This window comes from Macaca nemestrina, chromosome 1 (genome assembly GCF_043159975.1).
Source record: "Macaca nemestrina isolate mMacNem1 chromosome 1, mMacNem.hap1, whole genome shotgun sequence".
Classification (NCBI taxonomy): domain Eukaryota; kingdom Metazoa; phylum Chordata; class Mammalia; order Primates; family Cercopithecidae; genus Macaca; species Macaca nemestrina.
The window spans coordinates 142,016,630-142,037,177 of record NC_092125.1 but is presented as its reverse complement, the minus strand read 5'-3'; the positions used below and the strand labels follow the sequence as shown (position 1 = coordinate 142,037,177).

The following is a 20,548-nucleotide window of genomic DNA, read 5'->3' as shown; positions in this document are numbered from 1 at the left end:
AATTAATTCTTACAGAGGTTAAGTAAGATGCTCAAGACTATGCTGTTAGTAAGTAGCAAATGTGAGATTCTAATTCAAGGTAGTCTAATTCCAGAGCCTGATCTATCAACAACTCTCTCTAGTTGTACCAGTTGCTTCAGCTCTCCCAAATGATTCATTTAAGTTATTTGGAGAAGGAACCTATTGTTTTGAGGTGGGAAGACTAGGAAGAAAAGCTTTGCAAGTTCCTGTTTTAAATTGAGCAATAAAGAGTTGCCTTTGTCTCTTACATACTAAAGAACTTCTGAAAAAGAAGGATGTCTCAACGCTGCCACAAGGTGGTGCACAATAACTACGCACATTTGCTCCCAGTGGCAACAACTACAATCTGGGAATCTAATGGAGAGATTCTGACGGCTCCCAAAAATTTCAAGGCAAAGTTGGCAAGTCTTTTCAGGAATGAGGACTGTATGCAAGTTTTGTTTGTTTGTTTATATAATACTAGCAAATGGATACTACCTGATGAAATCTTTTTGCTGTATTTTTGTTACACATGGTACTTCGAAAATAAAAGTGCTCCCCTCTACTCTGCCGCTCTCCCTACCTCCTGAGAATTGTCTGAATTTGTCTTATTAGCAAATATAAGCTTACAGATATTGGTAATTAGAAAGATAAGGTTCTCAGAAAAAAATTAATCTAAGCTGTACTCTTCTCTTTTGAGAAAAAGTCTGGCTGTATCACCCAGGCAGGAGTGTAGTAGCACCATCTCAGCTCACTGAAACTTCAGCCTCCCAGGCTCAAGCGATTCTCCCATCTCAGCCCCCTCAGTAGCTGGAACTACAGGCGTGCACCACCACACCCAGCTAATTTTTGTAGTTTTTGTAGAGACAGGGTTTGTAGAGACCAACCATGTTGCCCAGGCTGGTCTTGAACCTGTAAGCTCAAGCAGTACAACCACCTTGGCCTCCCAAAGTGCTGAGACTACAGGTGTGAGTCACTGCACCCAGCCTAAAGATAGCAGATTTCATATTCCATCACTGTCATAATCTGAGATGCAAATATTTCATAGTTTTATGTATTGAAAGAAAATACTTAAAATTACTTTAACAGGGTCATTAAGAGGTGGTGGGGCAAGGGTCACTTCTTTAAAAAAAAAAGTCGAGACAATAAATAGAAAATAACAAGAATCTCTGACACACTTAGTGTAACTTTCTAATTATAAATTCAAATAATCTGGTCTGTGCAGAAGCTACTGGAGTATCTTTTAAATATTACTTTGACTTTTGCAGTTCTCCATTTATGCTAATCATAGATTTATGCATTCATGGTTTTATTTTTAATGATGAGTCTCCTTTTCATTTTTCTGTCAAATATTTGACTATCATTTTGTTATTTATTTATGAAGAAAAGAAATACACTAAACTGGAGTCCTTGATTTTGCAACTTAATGCACATACACACTAAACAATATAAAGAAAAGTAGACTGCCTTTTGACTAGTATTTAAATGTACACACAATGTGCCTGAGGATTGGCTTTATCCTTGTATTCATTCAACTACATTATTATTATTATTATTATTATTATTATTTTGAGATAGAGTTTTGAACTGGTTGCCCAGGCTAGAGTGCAGTGGCACAGTCTCGGCTCACTGCAACCTCCACCTCCCAGGCTCAAGCAATTCTCCTGCCTCAGCCTCCCGAATAGCTGGTATTACAGGTGTCTGCCACCATGCCCAACTAATTTGTGTATTTTTAGTAGAGATGGGGTTTCATCACATTGGGCAGGCTAGTCTCGCACTCCTGACCTCAGGTGATCCGCCTGCCTCGGCCTCCCAAAGTGTTGGGATTACAGGTGTGAGCCACTGCGCCCAGTCCCAAGACATTAAATTTTCATATTCTGAGTAACACTGCAAATGAAGATAAATTTATTAATGTCAAATAGATTTTCTTTAAATTAAGCAAAGCCTATAGCTCTTATTTAGAATGCATTTAAAAGATAAGAAGTTTGAATGTCTAATTTTCATATACTAAGAGCAGGCCTGAACATTTTTTAATTTTTGTTTTTACAACTTAAAAACATATTTCACATTGCCATATACTAAAAATAACAAAAATGTTCTTCCTCAAATTGTACAAGAATTTTACCTCTTGAAACTATAACCATATGTGAGAAATTGCAGCTAAAAGAATGTTTTCAAAAAGTTTGATATGGTTTGGCTGTGTCCCACCCAAATCTCATCTTGATTTGCAGCTTCCATAATTCCCACATGTTGTGGGAGGGAACTGGGGGAGATAACTGAATCATGGGGGCAGGTTCCCCCATATTGTTCTTGTGGTAGCGAATAAGTCTCACAAGATCTGATGATTTTATAAGGGGTTTCCCCTTTCGCCTGGTTCTCATTCTCTCGTCTGCCACCATGTAAGACGTGCCTTTCACCTTCTGCCATGATTGTGAGGCCTCCCCAGTCACGTGGAACTGTGAGCCCCACAAACCTCATTTTCTTTATAAATTACCCAGTCTCAGTTATGTCTTTATCAGCAGCATGAAAACGGACTAATAAGTTGTAGAAAGCATGAAAAGAATTTTCCATTATTTTACATTCCCTAAGGTGCATGTTTTTGTTTTTATACATAGTCCTATAATTTGATGATAAACAAAATAGAAACATTTGTTCAGCTTGCAAGCATATTTGGAAATAGCCATTTAGCAATTATATTCTTTTAACTAAATATCAGTTTGTATCATTTAATAACACCATCTGTCAAGGGATTAGAACAAGTGAAATTTGGATTGTTTTGAAAAGGCCCAAATTTGGTGTCACAACCTTAGTAGAGTAATCTACTGACCCGTCATTGTGTCAGTTACTAAGAAATAGTGTATGTATGTTATGTTTAAAGGTATAATTGTGTATCTTTATCCAGGGATATATACATTTACATATAAAAATTGAATTGTACAATAGGGATGTGCATAAGTTCCTAAGATTTGGATGACTACATACAGTAGCCCCCTTCATCCATGATTTTACTTTCCACAGTTTCAGTTATACAAGGTCAACTCTGGTCTGAAAATATTACATGAAAATTTTCAGAATTAAATATTTCGTAAGTTTTAAACTGCACACCATTCTGAGTAGCGTGATAGAATCTCATGCTGTCCCACTTCATTCTGTCCTGGATGTGAATCATCCCTTTGTCCAGCATATCCAGGTTGTATATGCTAACCACCCCTTAGTCCCTTGGTAGCTGTCTCAATAATCAAATCGATGGTCATGGTATCACAGTACTTGTGTTCAAGTAATCCTTATATTACTTAATAATGGCTCCAAAGCACAAGAGTAGTGATGCTGGCAATTTGGATGTGCCAAAGAGAAGCTGTAAAGTGTTTCCTTTAAGTGAAAAGGTGAAAGTTCTTGACTTAATAAGGAAATAATATATATAGGGTTCAGTACTACCCACAACAGAGAAATATCAGCACCCCTAGAAACTATCTTTCTGTCCTATTCTAGTCAACTCTGTCAAGAGTAACATTTATCTTGACTTTTAACAGCACAGATTAGTATATTAGTTTTCTAGGGCTGCTATAACAAAATACCACACACTGGGTGGCTTAAAACAACAGAAATTTATTTTTTTACAGTTCTGAACATTAAAAGTCTGAAATAAAGTTGTTGGCAGAGCCATACTCCCTCTGAAGCCTCTAGGGGAGGATCCTTCCTTGACTCTTCCAATTTCTGATAGCTCTAGACATTTCTTGGCTTGTGGGAGCAGAACTATAATCTCTGCCTCTGTCTTTGCATGGCTGTCTTTCCTCTGTATTGGTATTCATATGGACTTTTCTCTGTGTCTGTGTCTTTTTGCCTTTTCATATAAGGACACCAGTCGTATTGGATTAGGATGCAGTCCTATTGGATTAGGGTCCACGTTAACTTGATTACGTTTGCAAACTATTGCAAATAAGATCACATTCACAGGTACCAGGCATTAGAACATCAACATATGTTTTTGTGAAACACAATTCAAACCATGAGAGTTAGTAGTGCTTATTTTTGCAATTTATATACATGGGCTCGAGCATACAGTATTACTTTTTGTGTCTGGCTTCTTTTGCTTTACTTTATGTTAGTGATATTCATTCATATTGTTGTGTGTAGTCATAGCTAATTCAATCTCCTTGCTCTATAGCAGGGGTTGGAAACTATAGTCCATGGGCCAGCCATCTATTTTTGTAAATAAAGTTTTACTGGAATACACCTATGTCTATTCATTTACATATTATCTACGGCTGCTTTTGGGTTGCAAAGACCTACAAAGACAGACTTGCATAGTTATAAAGATCTACAGTCTGCAAACCAAAAACATTGACTATCTGGCCTTTTAAGAAAGTTTTCTGACCCCTGTAGAATTCTATTGGGTCAATATACCACAATTCATTTGTCTGTCTAACTGCTGATGAGCTTTTGGCTGGTTTCCGTTTTAGGGCTAATATGATAGTACTGCTATGAACATTCCAAAATACATCTTTTGGTGAACATATATGCACACTTCTATCTGGTATACACCTAGAAGAAGAATTGCGCTATCACATAATATGCCAGGGGAATTACTCTATCATAGAATGCATATGCTAAGCTTTAATAAATACTGCTAGTTTTCTGAAGTAGTTGTAGCAATCTATAATCATATTAGTGATTAAGAGTAACAGTTGTTATATATCCTCATCAATGCTTGGTATTTTCTTTTTCACTTAAGTCCTTTTGATGGTTGAATAATGATACAGCAATATTTCATTGTAGATTTTCATTCTCACATTGTCTAATGAAGTTAAATACCCTTTAATATGTTCTTGACTTTTTGGATATCTTCTATTTTGAAGTGTCTGTTCAATTGGGTACTCATTTTTAAAATATTTACTAATACACATAAGAGTTCTTTATATATTATGTAAAATCATTCTTTTCAGTGTATTAATTTGTTAAGGCTGCCATAACAAAGTGGCAGATTGAGTGGCTTAAACAACTGAAATTTATTGTCTCACAATTCTACAGGCTACAAGTCTAAGATTAAGGTGTTGGTAGGGTTCCTCTCCTTGGTTTGTGAATGTTTATCGCTCACTGTGTCTTCACATGATCTTCCCTCCATGCGTGCCTGCATCCTAATTTCCTCTTCTTATAAGAACACCAGTCATGTTGGATTGGGGTTCACCCTAAGGAACCCTATTTTAATTCAATTATCTTTTACAGACCCTATCTCCAAATAGAGTCGCACTCTGATGAATTCAGCATATTAATTTGGGGGTGCACACAATTCAGCTCATAACAACCAGGTATATGTATTCAATTTTTTTCCTCACATTCAGTGAGTTGCACCCTTCACTCTCTTAATGGTATCTTTTTGATGAACAGAGTTCTTAATTTTAACATAGTCAAATTCATGGTGTTTTTATGGTTAGAACGTTTAGTGCCCTGTTTAAAAAAAAAAAAAAAAGCCAACCTATCCCAAGGTCTTGAAGACCTATTTTTTTTCCTCTAAAAGTTTTATTGTTTTTCTTTCACATTTAAATCAGTCATCTATTTGGAAATAAATTTTGTGTACAGTGTGAGGTCAGGGTTGACATACAATTTTTTTCTTTCTTTTTTTTTTTGAGACGGAGTCTCGCTTTGTCACGCAGGCTGCACTGCAGTGGCAATCTCGGCTCACTGCAAGCTCCACCTCCCAGGTTCATGCCAGTCACCTCCTGAGTAGCTGGGACTACAGGTGCCTGCCACCATGCCCGGCTAATTTTTTGTATTTTTAGTAGAGATGGGGTTTCACCATGTTAGCCAGGATGGTCTTAAATCTCCTGACCTCGTGATCTACCCATCTCAGCCTCCCAAAGTGCTGGGATTACAGGCGTGAGCCACTGTGCCCAGCCTGACATACAATTTTTTCAATACGGACGTCCAGTTGGTCTAGCAGCATTTATTGAAAGACTGTCCTTTTTCCAACTGTGTGGCACTTCACCTTTGTCAGAAACCAATGACTGTATTATTTGTAGGTGTATTTCTGGACTCTAGTCCATTCCACTGGTTAATGTGTCTATCCTTATGCCTACATCACATTCTTTTATCTATTGTTTAATAACAGGTCTTGATATCTAGTAAAGTAGGTTGCCCAAATATCTTTTTCTTCAAGTTTGCCCTGACTACCCTGTCCTTTTGAATTTTCATATGAATTTTACAATTAGCTGGTCATTTCAGAAAAAAATGACAACAGCAGCAAAACCCTGCTGAAATTGGGATGGCATTGAAGATAAAGATTAATTTGGCGAGAACTGATATCTTTACAATATTAAACTTTTCAGTCCTTGAAATGGTATCTTATTTAATTAATGTATGTTTTCCCTAATTTCCTTTAAAAAATGATTTTTAGTTTTCATGTAGTGGTCTTGAGCATCTTTTGTTATTCTATTACTAGGTTGATATTTTATGCTATTGTAAATGCTGTTTTAAAATTATAATTTCTCCTTTTTGCTGGTATATAGGAATACAATGGACTTTTAAATTTCTTAATTAAATTATAATTCATACCATACCATTCACATTTTTAAACTGTACAATTCAGTGGCTTTTTAGTGTATTCCCAAGGCTGTGCGACAGTCATCATACAATTCCAGAACACTGTCATCACCACACACACAAAAAACCCACCATATAACGATTAGTAGTCATTCCTCATTTATTTCTGCCCTCAACCCCTGACAACCACCAATCTACTTTCTGTCTCTATAGATTTACCTGTTGTAGACGTTTCATATAAATTGAAGGATACAATATCTGGTCTTCTGTGACTAGTTTCTATCTAGCATGTTTTCAAGGCTCATCGGTGCTGTAGCATGTATCACTAGTTTTTCTTTTTGGCTGAATAATATTCTATTGTATGGATATACCACATTTTGCTTATCTATTCATCAGCTGATAGATATTTGGGTTATTTCCAGTTTAGGCTATTATAAATAATGCAGCTATATACATTCATGTCTAAGTTTTCATATGATTATGTTTTCAATTCTTTTGGATATACACCTAGGAGTACAATTGCTGGATCATATGTTAATTCCGTGTTAAATTTCTTGAGGAACTACTGTGTTTCAAAGCAGTCCACAATTTTACATTTCCACTAGCAGTGTTTGAGGTTCCAGATTCTCCCTATCCTTATCAACACATGCTATCGTCCATCATTTTGACTAAAGCCATCCTCCTGAGTGGGAAGTGGTATCTTACTGTAGTTTTGATTTGCATTTCTGCGTTGACTAACAATGTAGAGGATCTTTTCATATGTGTGTTAACCATTTGTATCACTTCTTTGGAAAATGTCTCTTCAGATCTCTTGACTAGTTTTATTTTTATTTTATTTTTGAGACTAAGTCTCACTCTGTCACCCAGGTTGGAGTGCAGTGGCACAATCTCAGCTCACTGCAACCTCTACCTCCTGGGTTCAAGCAATTCTTCCACCTCAGCCTCCTGAGTAGGTGGGATTACAGGCGTGCACCACCATGTCTGGATAATTTTTGTATTTTTTAGTAGAGATGGAGTTTCACCATATTGGCCAGGGTGGTCTTGAACTCCTGACCTCAAGTGATCCACCCAACTCAGTCTGCCAAAGTGTTGGGATTACAGACATGAGTCACTGTGCCCAGCCCCTTGACTAATTTTAATTGGGCTATTTGTCTTTTTACTGTTGAAATGTAAGATTTCTTTATATATACTCAATACTAGTTTGTTATCAGATATATATGATTTGCAGTATTTTCTCCCATTCTGTGGGTTGTCTTTTCACTTTCTTAATAGTGTCCTCTGAAGCACAAAAGTTTTTAATCTTGATTAAGTCCAATTCATCTATTTTTTCTTTGGTTGCTAGAGCTTTACATATCGTACCTAAGAAACTGTTGCCTTGTACATGGTAATGGATGAAGATATACACCTATATTTTATTTTAAGAGTTTTATAGAGTTTTTTGTTTGTTTGTTTGTTTTTGAGACAGAGTTTCACTCTTATTGCCCAGGCTGGAGTGCAATGGAGTGACCTTGGCTCACTGCAACCTCCGTCTCCTGGGTTCAAGTGATTCTCCTGCCTCAGCCTCCTGAGTAGCTGGGATTACAGGGGACCACCACCATGGCCAGCTAATTTTTTTTTTTTTTTTTTGTATTTTTAGTAGAGACAGGGTTTCACCATCTTGGCCAGGCTGGTCTTGAACTCTTGACCTCAGGTGATACACCCACCTCAGCCTCCCAAAGTGCTGGGATTACAGGCATGAGCCACCGCACCTAGTGAGTTTTAGAGTTTTAACTCTTACCTTTAGGTCTTTGATTCATTTTGAGTTAGTTTTTGTATATGGTATGAGGTAGGAGTCCAAATATATCCTTTTGCATGTGTCTATGCAGTTCCCCAGCCCTATTTCTTGAAATTATTTTCAAATTCTTTTACCATCAAATTGTTTTGGCATCCTTGTCAAAAATCAATTGGCAGAGAGGTATAGGTTTATTTCTATACTCTCAGTTGTATTCCATTGATCTTTATGTCTATTATTATGACAGCAGCACCTTGTCTTAATTACTGCAGCTTTGTAACAAGTTTTGAAACCAAGAATTGTGAGTCCTCTACCTTCGTTCCTTTTTTTCAAGGTTGGCTTGGCTATTCTGGGTCCCTTGTATTTCCACATGAATTTTAGGATCAGCCTGTGAATTTCTGCAAAAAATACAGCTAGGATTTTGATATGGACTTTGTTGAATTTGTGTATTAATAAGAGAAGTGCTGCCATCTTAACAATATTGACTGTCAATCCACTAACATAAAATATTTTTCAATTTATTTAGAACTTCTTTAATTTATTTCAATGGTGTTTTGTAGTTTTCAATGTTCAATTCTTATGCTTTTTTGTTCAATCTATTCCTAAGTATTTTATTCTTTTTGGTGCTATTGTACAATTGTTTTTTATATTGACTGCATTCAGTGATATTTCTAAACATATTAATTCCAACGGCATGTCCATAGAGTCTTTTGGATTTTCTCTATAATCATGTTGCTTAGAAATGATGACAATTTCTTTAATTCTTTTTTGGTTTTTTTCTTTTTGTTGAGACAAAGTCTCACTAGTATCAGACTACTCAGTTTTTATTTTCTTCTGTCAGTTTTGGTAAGCTCTGCTTCTCAATAAATTTTCTCATTTTAACCCAAACTATGTCAAATTTATCATTACGAAATTGTTAATATCTTGTTTTTGTGCTTTTGAATATCTTCAGTAATGTTTTGATGTACAATGTAATATCTTCTTCTTCATTCTTGATATTGTTACTTGTGTTTTTTCTTTTTCTCTTGATCAGTCTTCACTCATAGAGAGTTCTTAATTTTATTTATCTTTTCTAAGAACCAAATCTCAGCTTTGTTGATTTTTCTCTGTTGTATATTTATATCCTATGTATCGTTGATTTCTGTTTTTCTTGTTACATTATTGTTTGATATGGCATATTCTTGAGATGCAAGCCTGTAATTTTTTGCTTTGCATTTTATTTCCACATATATTTTAAACTCTGAAAGCCATTTCAATTATTGTTTTACATAGTCAATTTATATTTAGCCATATATTTATCCTTTCTACTCTTCTTCATTCCCTCCAGTACATCCATGTTTTCATCTGAGATCATTTTCCTCTAAGGAAATCTCTTTAGCATTTATTTTATTTTATTTTTTATTTTGAGACAGGGTCTCACTCTGTTACCTAGGCTGGAGTGCAGTAGTGTGATCTCAGCTCACTACAGCCTCAACTTCCCTGGGTCACATGATCCTCCCAAGTAGCTGGGACCACTGGTGCACGTCACCATACTAATTTAATTTTTTTGTAGAGACAGGGTTTCACCACATTACCTAGGCTGGTCTTGAACTACTAGGCTCAAGAGATCTGCCCATCTTGGCCTCCCAAAGTGCTGGGATTATAGGCATGAGCCACTAAACCTGGCCTTAGTATTTATTTTAATTCAGGCTGATAAATATACTAAAGTTATTTAGTTATTTTCTTTCTCTATGTCTTTTTTCACTTTCATCGTGAAGGATATTTTCCACTGGGCAGAAACCTAGGTTGGTAAAATTTTGAATATGACATTCCATTGTCTTCTGTTTTCCATCATTATTGTTGAGAAGTTAGCTGTCAGTTTCGCTGTTGCTCTTTTGAAGGGAATGCATAAATGATGTGTCTAATTTTAACATTTTCAGCAGTTTTGCTACAATGTGTCCAGGTGTGGTTTTCCCTGTATTTGCCTCTGTTTGGGGTTTACCAAAATTCTAAATCTGTTGGTTGATGTCTTTTATTATTTTAAAATGGACTCTGCCATTGTCTCTTTGAAGGTTAATTTTGTCCACTTCTCTCTCTACTCTGCTTCTGGGACTTTAATTATGCATATGCTAGACCTTTTTTTTTTTTGCGTATTATATTCCTTTGTGTTCTTTCCATTCTCTTATCTCTGGGCTTCAATTTGGATATTTTCTACTGATATGTCTCAAAGCCCACAAATCCTACATTTGCTTATATTGAACCTAATGTTAAACCTACCCAACTGGCTCTTCACTTCAGACACTGTATTTTCAGTTCTAGAAAGTCCATTTAAATCTCTGTATAGATTTTAATTATCTGGTAAAACTTTCCATCTTTTCATGCATTTACCTATTTTTTCTATATTTTCTTGAAAATATTAATCATAATTATTTTACACTTTTTTAAAAGAGATGTGGTCTTGCTATGTGACCCAGGCTGGAGTGCAGTGGTAAATTCACATGCATGATCATAGTGCACTACAGCCTCAAAGTCCTGGGCTGAAGAAGTCCTTCTGCCTTAGCCTCCTGAATATCTAGGCCTACTAGTGTGTGTCACCATGTCTGGCTTGTTTCTTTACACAGTTGATTATCAGTCATATGGTCTTGTCTCTTTGCAGGCCTCATAATTTTTTTATCATATGACAGACATTGTGTGGGTGGTTTCCAGATTATATTTTACCAGAAGAGGTTTCCCTTTTTCTCTGTCAGGCAAACATAGTGAGTGGCTGATCATGTAAACCCTTTTATAGGGCATGGTCTACCTAGCCTTTTTATAAGAATTTTAGTTCCTTTAGTCCTTATTGCTTCCACAAATCTCTGATGCCCTAAAAATTATAATTTTATAAGGTATGAAGGTTTTCATAGTTGTAGCTGGGGAAGCACTGGCCTACCACAAAACCATATCCTACCCAGAAATGGAAGCTCTCTTGTGTTCTTCAAAAGGAAGAAGATGAATGCTCATGAGCTCACAGAATGGTTCTAAATGTGCTCTTCCTGCCACTACTCACTGCAGTTACTATTTATCATAATTGCCAATACTATTCAGAGAGCATGACTAATCACACTGCTGCTCTCAAATTCCCCAGTGTCTGTTAACTGCTCCCCTTATGGGGTCAAAAAGGTGAAAATAGGACCAACTGAATGAGAATGCACTGCAAGGCAGACTGCCTATGCTTCATGCAAGGCAGACTGCCTATGCTTCATGCAAGGCAGACTGCCTATGCTTCATGCAAGGCAGACTGCCTATGCTGCAAGTGTTTATATATTTAGTGCTTGTTTTGTAGATTTAATTACAGAGCCATGTAAATGTTTTACATTATTATAAAACAAAATTAATTTTTAAAAGCTATTCCTAAAAATATAAAATAAAATGAAACAAATGAAAGTATATGTATCCAGAGTGACATGGCCGCATTCAGAGGATCTATTCCAAGTGATTTTTAAACACATAATTTTACTATTGAGATATAGTCTAAGATAGTAAGATACAGTCTAACAACAAAAATACCTGTAAAATAATTCTCAAATTTTAATGATCATATTAAGAGTGATAGTCTGATGCTGCTATTTTCAGACTGTTTATTGTGTGTGTAATGTATATAAAGGATAGAAAATTAGTGATATTCTATTATTTTTGAGCCATTGAGAACCAAGTTTCTCAGCATGATAGAAGGCGTATATAGATAATTGAGTTTAAGGATAAATTCTGTTATCTCTGAATTTGATTTGATAAGTATGAATTTATGATGTCTTTTAAGACAAAAAAAAATCACATAATACTTAACTCTATGCATGAAAAAATCTAAGAGATCATGATCAGTCAAAGGCAATGAGCTCCTCTAGGACACAGATTGTGATCTCTGAAACCTACTAACATTAAAAAAAAGGCTTCTTGAACAAAGGGTTTATTATGTATGGGACTGAAGCTAGATATATACAAGATGAGCCTAGAACAGCATATTACTCTGCATAGCAAAGAAACTATCAAAACTACTGGAAACAGCCAAAAGAACTCAGGAGTTAATCTGGTATATCTAGATGGTATGAAGATGATAATATATTTACAATATTTATGAGACAATTTGAACCCTGACTTAATATTGGATATTAGTTTTTATGTATAAAAGTATTGTAGTTTAAAAAAATCTTTACCATTTAGATAGATATATAATGAAACATGTATGGAGGAAATCATGCGATATCTAAAATTTGCTTCAAAATATGGATGAAAAAAAACTAAAGAGAGGTATAGATGAAAGTAGTAGCCATGAGTTAATTACTGTTTAAAGTGGATAATGAGTAAATTAAAGTTCATCATATACTTCTATCTACTTTTGTATATGTTTGAAAAATTCCCATAATAAAAAACAATAATTCATTTTCACTCTGATTTGTCTTAACAGATCTGTTAAGACAAATCTGACAGATCTGTTGATTCTTGTACATCACTTGCTCTCCCCTGACAATGGCTGTAATGATGGCATAAGTATGGAAAAGGAAAAACGTATACTGACATGGTTTGGCTGTGTCCTCACCAAAATCTCAACTTGAATTGTATCTCCCAGAATTCCCACATGTTGTGGAAAGGACTGAGGGGGAGGTAACTGAATCGTGGAGGCCAGTTTTCCCCTTGCTATTCTGATAGTGAATAAGTCTCATGACATCTGATGGGTTTATCAAGGGTTTCTGCTTTTGCTTCTTCCTCATTTTTCTCTTGCTGCCGCCATGTAAGAAGTGCCTTTTAACTCCCACCATGATTGTGAGGCCTCCCCAGCCATATGAAACTGTAAGTCCAATTAAATCTCTTTTTCTTCCCAGTCTCAAGTATGTCTTTAACAGCAGCACGAAAACGGACTAAGACATATACCAAAAGGTGAATCAAAAAACTTGTTCCCCAATTATCACCCCAATTTGACAAATACTAACTATAAGAATCTCTACTATATACTATTAATGCAATAACTATGAAGCTTAAATATCTTATTCCAGAGTATCCTCAATCGGAGTGTTGCAGTACCATAACACTGATATTCCTCTCTAGCCATACCTTTGCTTTAATATAAAATAAGAATTAATAGAGCTATTTACCTTTATTAGGTCCTGCTACTGTAGATCTATCTGAAAGTTTAGAATGGGAAATCTGTTTTTCAGATTTTCTTTGCATAGTCATTTGATTTTCAAACCTCTTGGGTTCTAAGTAAAAGACTGTAAATTTCCGCTGAACATCAAGCCCAACTGGAAAATGAAAAAAAAAGTATACAAATGCTTATGTAAGTCATATAAATCCACATATGAGAACACATTTCTTTTTATCTCTCTTACATTTTTATAACTTCTAGAGCTAAGAAGTCCACAAAGTTAAAATGTGTTGAAAGGTTAAAAAATACAACTAAAAAATTATATATTGATCATTATAAAAATAAAAATCTTCCAACAATAACTGCAATTTAACTATCTAGGAAAATAAAATATCTATAAATGAAAAGATAAACTTTTAATTATGGCATCCTGGTCCATGATATCTTTTACATACCTAAATACATGAAACTTCCTTTAAAGTTTATTCACATTATCTAAATATCTTATTTTTGCATTATACCATTTATACTGTTTTTCTGTACCAGCATAAAGGATGTAATTTTTAAATGCAATTATGTTATTTATATTCACGTCTTCATTACTTCAATTAACTTACCAAATTCAGAACTTAATAGATTTATGCTAAGATCTTCAGATTTAAGAGCTCTCTTCACAGCAATCTTTTTAGCCCAATTTCCAGCTTTTAGCAAAACAGAATCCCTAAAAAACAGTATAGTTTAAATAGTGATCCAAACACTGAATGAAATACATATTAATCGTCAAGGGCTGATTGTTCTTAAGAAAGATACTCTCTAGTAGTAACTGAAATCAATTACTGAAAACTGCTTTCCTCAACTTTTAAGGAGGGAGAAAAACGGAGTTCAAAGGCAGTCTCTTGACCATGATTTTTAAAAAATTAACTAATTTTCTTTTTTTTTTGAGACAGAGTCTCACTCTGTTGCCTGGGCTGAAGTGCAGTGGTGCAATCATACCTCACTGCAGCCACAAACTCCTAGGCTCAGGCAGTCCTCCTGCCTAGATCTCCTGAGGAGCTGGGACCACAGGCACATTGGCACTAAGCCCAGATTATTTATTTATTTGTTTTTGTACAAATAGGGTCTCACTTTGTTGCCCAGGCCGGTCTGAAACTCTGGGCTTTAAGTTTAAGTGATCCTCCTGCATCAGCCTCTCGAAGTGCTGAGATTACAGGTGTGAGTCACCCCCTCTGATCTCTAATTTTCTTAATTACAGCTGTTTCTAACTTGCATGTACTCATGTTAGTCCCAATAAGAATATATACTTTGTATTAATAGCACATGGGCTTGTCCTTAAATTGCTGCCATTTTAAACTGGCTATACGTAGGTTACATGTATTATGAGAACAATTTCAATAGTATTTTTAAATTGATATAAAATGGTTTGTATCTAAAAACATTACAAACAAACCAGCAACCAATTTTATGACTGAACTTATTTTAGTCTCATACAGTCATAGATTTATTAGTCACAGAGAACAAAGATTTGTACAATAGCATATTCTCTGTAAGTGGGTCATGGTTAGCTGCAGGAGAGCAGTTACCAGTGAAAGGGATATCCTGGTCACTGCAGTCCCTTCAGAAACCTTGCATGCGACTTTTTGGGAAGGTATCTTCTAGTATACTGGCGCAATTAGGAGACTCCCATTTCAGAATTACTGCCATTCCTGAACTTACAAGTACAGTAATATGGTTGGCAGTCTAGGCTCTGGAGTCAAATTGCTTGGGTTCAAATCTAGATGTTGCTATTAACTAGCTATATGACCATGATTAAGGTTTGATTAATCATAAACTCATTAAACTCTTTTTGTCTCAATTTTCTCCTCTACAAAATATGGATAGCACCTGTCTCATACAAATATTAAATAATTCAATATTTGGAACCTACTAAGTGTAAAAAAATATTAGTTATAGCTGCAACTGATACTTAGAGATTGCTTATGATATCGTGGGGGAAAATAATAGTATCTGGAAAAATGCTGCAGTAAAAATTATAGAATGGCATGCCACAGAACTAGATATAAGGGAGGGTACCTCCTCTATACATTTGCTTTGTTTGTTTGGATCCTACAATGGAGCTATAGTAATTTGTTAGACCTTAATTTGGAAGTAGAAGGTGTATTTTGAGGACAGTAGAAGAAAGACTGCATCCAAACAATACTAGGGCCATGTTTTTTGTTTTGTTTTTTCCAGTAGAATTTTTCTTTTACAGTATATGCTTAGAAATAAAATCAAATGTCAGGAATTTCATACTTACATAATCTTGTGCAGATAAACTACCTGATTATCTGCATCACCTACGATTAAGGTAACATAGTGAGAATCCGATGCTGTTCTTTTAGTTTGTAGCTGTTCAAAGTTTCTTAATATAACAGTCACTAATATTTCTGCCGTCGTATCACTGTATCTTGTAATCTTTAAAAAAGGACAAGTATAAAAAGTGTTAAAAATAATCTTACTTCTTGTACTCAGCTGAAGCCTATTTATGGGTAGCTTTATTTCTGAAAAGACAATAAAATATCTAAGAAACAGAAAATATTTACCTGTTCCACTTTAAGTTCATATTTTGGTAGATACATCACAGTTTCTTTTATCTGGGTTCCAAAGGGGGGATGTCTATTTAAAATCTAAAAATATTTACATCATTATATCCTTACCACAACACGTGAAATTCTTTCAGTAAAATATTTTTTAGAATACATAGCTTTAATAATGCTTATCACCCAAAACCTTGGTAAGTTAAAATACTTATGACTATGAGAAGGAAAATAACTTTTAATAGAAATAAAGGTAGGCCTCAGAATTTAGATAGAATTCAGGAATTAGGAATAAGTGAATATAAATACCAATTCAAGTTCCCTTGCATCTGTCTCTTCTATTTTTTTAAAGGAAGTCAAACCAGCATTTACGATTGCATTTGACAATGTTATACCTGTGGAAAATTAATCAAATAACAACTTAAAAATAATCCACTTTAAATAAAACATATATTTAAATATATAACAACTAAATTAGTAAAAAAAAATTTAAAGATCCAGTCAAATAACTGATAGTTTTTATAAAAAGTTTTCAGTTGGATTATTTGGTTTGTGACATTATTCAATTATTCATATTTATTCAGACAAATAAAATATGCATTTGCTTTATAGAAGAAAGAGAAACTGGTCCACATGATGGACGTTTAGTTTCACTATATGTCATCCATAGGACAATCACCAACAGATACGTACTTTTGTACTCATGCTTGAAAGAAAGGCAATATGATTCAAAGATCATGCTTGAATGAAGCAAGGGAATACTGCTTCATGAAACTATGGCTCTCATTTCGGTCTCAGAAATACAGTTCTATGTTTCTGTACCTAAACCAGACTATTTTACTCTACTGCCTAAAACTTCCAATGCTTTTCCATTGCATTTAGAATGAAGTGGCAATTTCCTTACTGGGGTCAAATTTCCTTACTGATATGACTTGACTACAGTCTATGTCTCAAATCTAATTTCTTTTAACTCTCCTCTTGCTGACTACTCTCCAGTCACTCTTGCTTTCATTTTATTCCTTAAATACATCAAATTCGATTGGGCCTAGTGGCTCATGCCTGTAATCCCAGCACTTTAGGAGGCTGAGGCAGGTGGATCACCTGAGGTCGGGAGTTTGAGACCAACCTGACCAACATGGAGAACCCCGTCTCTACTAAAAATACAAAATTAGCCAGGCGAGGTGGCACATGCCTGTAATCCCAGCTACTCGGGAGGCTGAGGCGGAGAATCACTTGAATATGGGAGGCGGAGGTTGCAGTGAGCCGAGATCATGCCATTGTACTCCAGCCTGGACAACAGAGCGAATCTCCATCTCAAAAACAACAAACAACAAAAAACATCAAGTTCATTTTCTTCTTTGAAATTTTCCTATTTCCTTATACTGTCAGAAGGCAGAATTTAAAATTCTTATATGCTTATGAATGAATTTATCCAAATCCCCAAATAGAAGACACTGAGCAGTATAAAATTCCAAAATATTACTACCTTCTCTAAGGCATATATATTACATATATTACTAGTGAAGGCATGACACTATTTCCTTACTCATATATTTACTTGTTCTTGGGAATTTCTCTTAGTTCTTCTTAAGACACAGCTTCTAGTATTCATAATTCCTCAATGTTCATTTCCATTTCCCCTCAAAATATTTATTGACTTTTAACTTTTTAGTTTATAGCCACCATTAAAATCAATTTCTATGCATTATATTTTTCAAGATGCTCAGTAACAACTTGGATTTAACTTTTTGTTTGGATTCTCTCACTTTTCTATTATACGGTTTTTTTTTTTTTTTTCTGGGTAATATTTGCTTTTTTCTGTTCAGCTGTAATGAGTATGTGTGAAAACAGGTTAGTTTCACCAATCTGGAAGGGACAGAATGCAATGGATGCTCATATTGACAATACTCTAGAAAGCCAGAAAGATTGGCTTTTTCAAGTATAATGAAATTTACTAGTAATCACTTAGCCAAATTTCAAAATTTTCTAAATGTTGTATGGAACCACCTTTCCAATTGAGAACTCTTGCCTTTGTGGGACAGATGTGGTATTTGGTTACCAGGACTTCTGTAAGAAGTTTACCCTTTCCATCAAGAATCTCTCCCCTTACTTGCACCAGCCAATCTCCCCTTCACCCCAGCTCCCATGACTTCCTAGTCAGCCCTCTGCTACACCACTGATTTCAAATTTCACAGATACAAAAGGTAGGACTTCTTCATAAACAGTTGGTAATTTTTGTTCAAATAAATATCAAAACATCCCTAAAAATCCATTATTTAATTTGGTGATACCCCCAAGATGCATACAAAATTGTAAAACTAACAAGGCTGTCAGTCATAAGATAGTAACTCTCTTTTTAGAATTCTAGCTATCTAAGAAGGAATAGGGTCACAAGCTCACAGGTACCAAACAGGAAAATCCTTTGTAAATGGTACTCCCTATAGTCTCAGAGCACACACTACACAAGGTTCCTACAGACAAAATAATCAGGCACAATCTTTTGTCTACAGAATCTCTATGAAAAATCAGTATTAATACCCTACTGTTATTGAAAACCAAAAAAAAAAAAAAAAAAAATTAAGACATAAAAAAGTGACATAATTTTCTGTAATGAATTAGGAACAGCTGGGACTGCTAACTCTGTACCTTGTAATTGAGATCAAAACAAAATATTAGTCATAAAAGTGGAAGAGAGGGCATCACATAGTTACCTAATTATTATAACCAAATTTCCCTCCTGGTATGAGAAAAAATTTTCAAATGACAGCATTAATTTTTATTAGGTTTCTCATGTACTCATATATCATTCAGTTGATTTCAAATGGAATCTTTTAAGCAGGAGCAAATGAAAATCAGATTTTTGGAAGTAAAGTACAGCACTTATTTAAGCCTACAAACACATTATCTTCCTTGAAGGTCTGTAATCATCACAGAATAATTTTACTAACAGTGAATAAATTGCAGACATGGCCAAACTGCCTGCCTATATTCAGTACCTACCAATTTTTTCCAGTTGTTTGGATACATGTAGAGAGTTTTCCCAAAGTTTACACCTAAAACATTTAGCTAAAATCAAACTATTCAATAGTACGGTGAACTTCTTTTCTTGAGCAGCTACAAAATCTGACAACCCTAAAAAAAAAGTTTCCAATGTTAAATCTAATATACTAGTTTATTGGAAAAAATATTTAAAATCCACTAATCCCATAACATACATCTTGTAATTCGGGAGCCATGTCTGAAAATCTTTGCGGTATCTTGCGTCAAAGCAAAATCTTGTATGGGAATGCATCCTAGTTGAGCCTGAATAAGACTGGGGGAAAGAAAAAAATTGTTACTCCCTTTTAAAGGTTATGTATCTTACAGTATTTGACATCACTCACTGAAGTATTCCTTCTTAAAACTTTTCTCTGCCTTAATTTCTGCAATATTACATGACTCTCTATCTTGCATAGTTATTATTGCAGGTCAATAATAAAAGTTCCTTCCCTTTTTCCCAAATCCTCAAAGTTGTCTTTATTTATTTATTGCTCTTCTTTATTCACTCAATCTCTCTCTCTCTCTAAAAGATCTCATTTCTTCTCCAACTTCCATTATAATCTCTAGATTGATAAAAATTACAGGAGACTTTCACTAAGACTGTTACTTTAATCTCAACTATCTCAAATTGTTTTCATATTCTCCTCCAATACAGTTCTATCTTTTGGCTCTACTATTTCTTTTCAAGGAATTAGAGAAAAATAATACAACTTGTTTAATCAACAAATACAACTTTTTTAATCAACAAATTTTTATTAAATGCTTATTAAGTGCCAGGCATAGTATTAGGTGCTGATAATTCTGTTCAGTGTATGAAGGTCAGTAGCATATTAGCTGGCTATTCAAAACCAGAAGCTGCTTGGCTACTAAATTTGAGGTGTTAGTTATATAAGGAGAAAAAAGACACTAGTGCCTGTGTGCCTACTATATCCCGGGTTCTTTGCTACCTGTTTTGCCCATAAACTTACCTAATCAGGCACTGATATGCAAATCACTGATGGTTGTAACTAAACTAAAGTTACTGTACGTATTATTACTCTCTTAAGGAGATCTCTTTTAAATAACAAATTTCTTCCTAAACTCCTCCAGTAGAAGGAGGTCTCTTGATAAGACCAATACAGTCAGCTATACAAAGAAAAAGGGTAGAATAGTTATATTTCATGATTTAGTTTAGCAGAAGATACATGAAAATTGAAAGAAGTAATCAACTCACTTCCTGGAATGGATGTATACAACAGAAATTTAAACTATTCACTTTTTTTGGCTATGGTATATGCTTCTGAAAATTATTTTATATCAACTAATAAGAAAGTTACAAAGATACACAGTATACTATCAAAGAAGGAACTGATAGAAAAATGTAAATGGGGTGCTTTTAAATGCTGGGTAAATAAAACTCCTTGTTAAGTTACCTAAGGATGCACAAATGTGGAGTACAAAATTGCTGGAGTAAAAATAAGACTTTTGAAGTAATATTTATTTATATTAAAAAGCAATATATCTAATAATAAATAGGACACTTTTCACAGAACC

At 34.8% G+C, this 20,548-nt stretch overlaps 1 protein-coding gene across 10 annotated transcripts in view; it reads right to left on the bottom strand.

The window, feature by feature from the left end:
* Positions 1-20,548, bottom strand: part of LOC105485489 (helicase for meiosis 1) — a 134,733-nt gene that overhangs the window by 25,356 nt on the left and 88,829 nt on the right. For 8 of the 10 annotated variants that reach the window (XM_071080537.1, XM_071080574.1, XM_071080775.1 and 5 more), the window contains 7 exons: positions 19,192-19,289; positions 18,977-19,108; positions 16,286-16,371; positions 15,983-16,066; positions 15,697-15,854; positions 14,021-14,124; positions 13,414-13,560 (listed from right to left, as the gene is read on the bottom strand). In XM_071080537.1, the coding sequence (XP_070936638.1) occupies positions 13,414-13,560; positions 14,021-14,124; positions 15,697-15,854; positions 15,983-16,066; positions 16,286-16,371; positions 18,977-19,108; positions 19,192-19,289 (809 nt within the window). Of the gene's footprint in view, positions 1-2,019; positions 3,886-13,413; positions 13,561-14,020; positions 14,125-15,696; positions 15,855-15,982; positions 16,067-16,285; positions 16,372-18,976; positions 19,109-19,191; positions 19,290-20,548 lie in introns of those variants that run through there. The other 2 variants (XM_071080869.1, XM_071080745.1) reach the window with 2 other exon arrangements.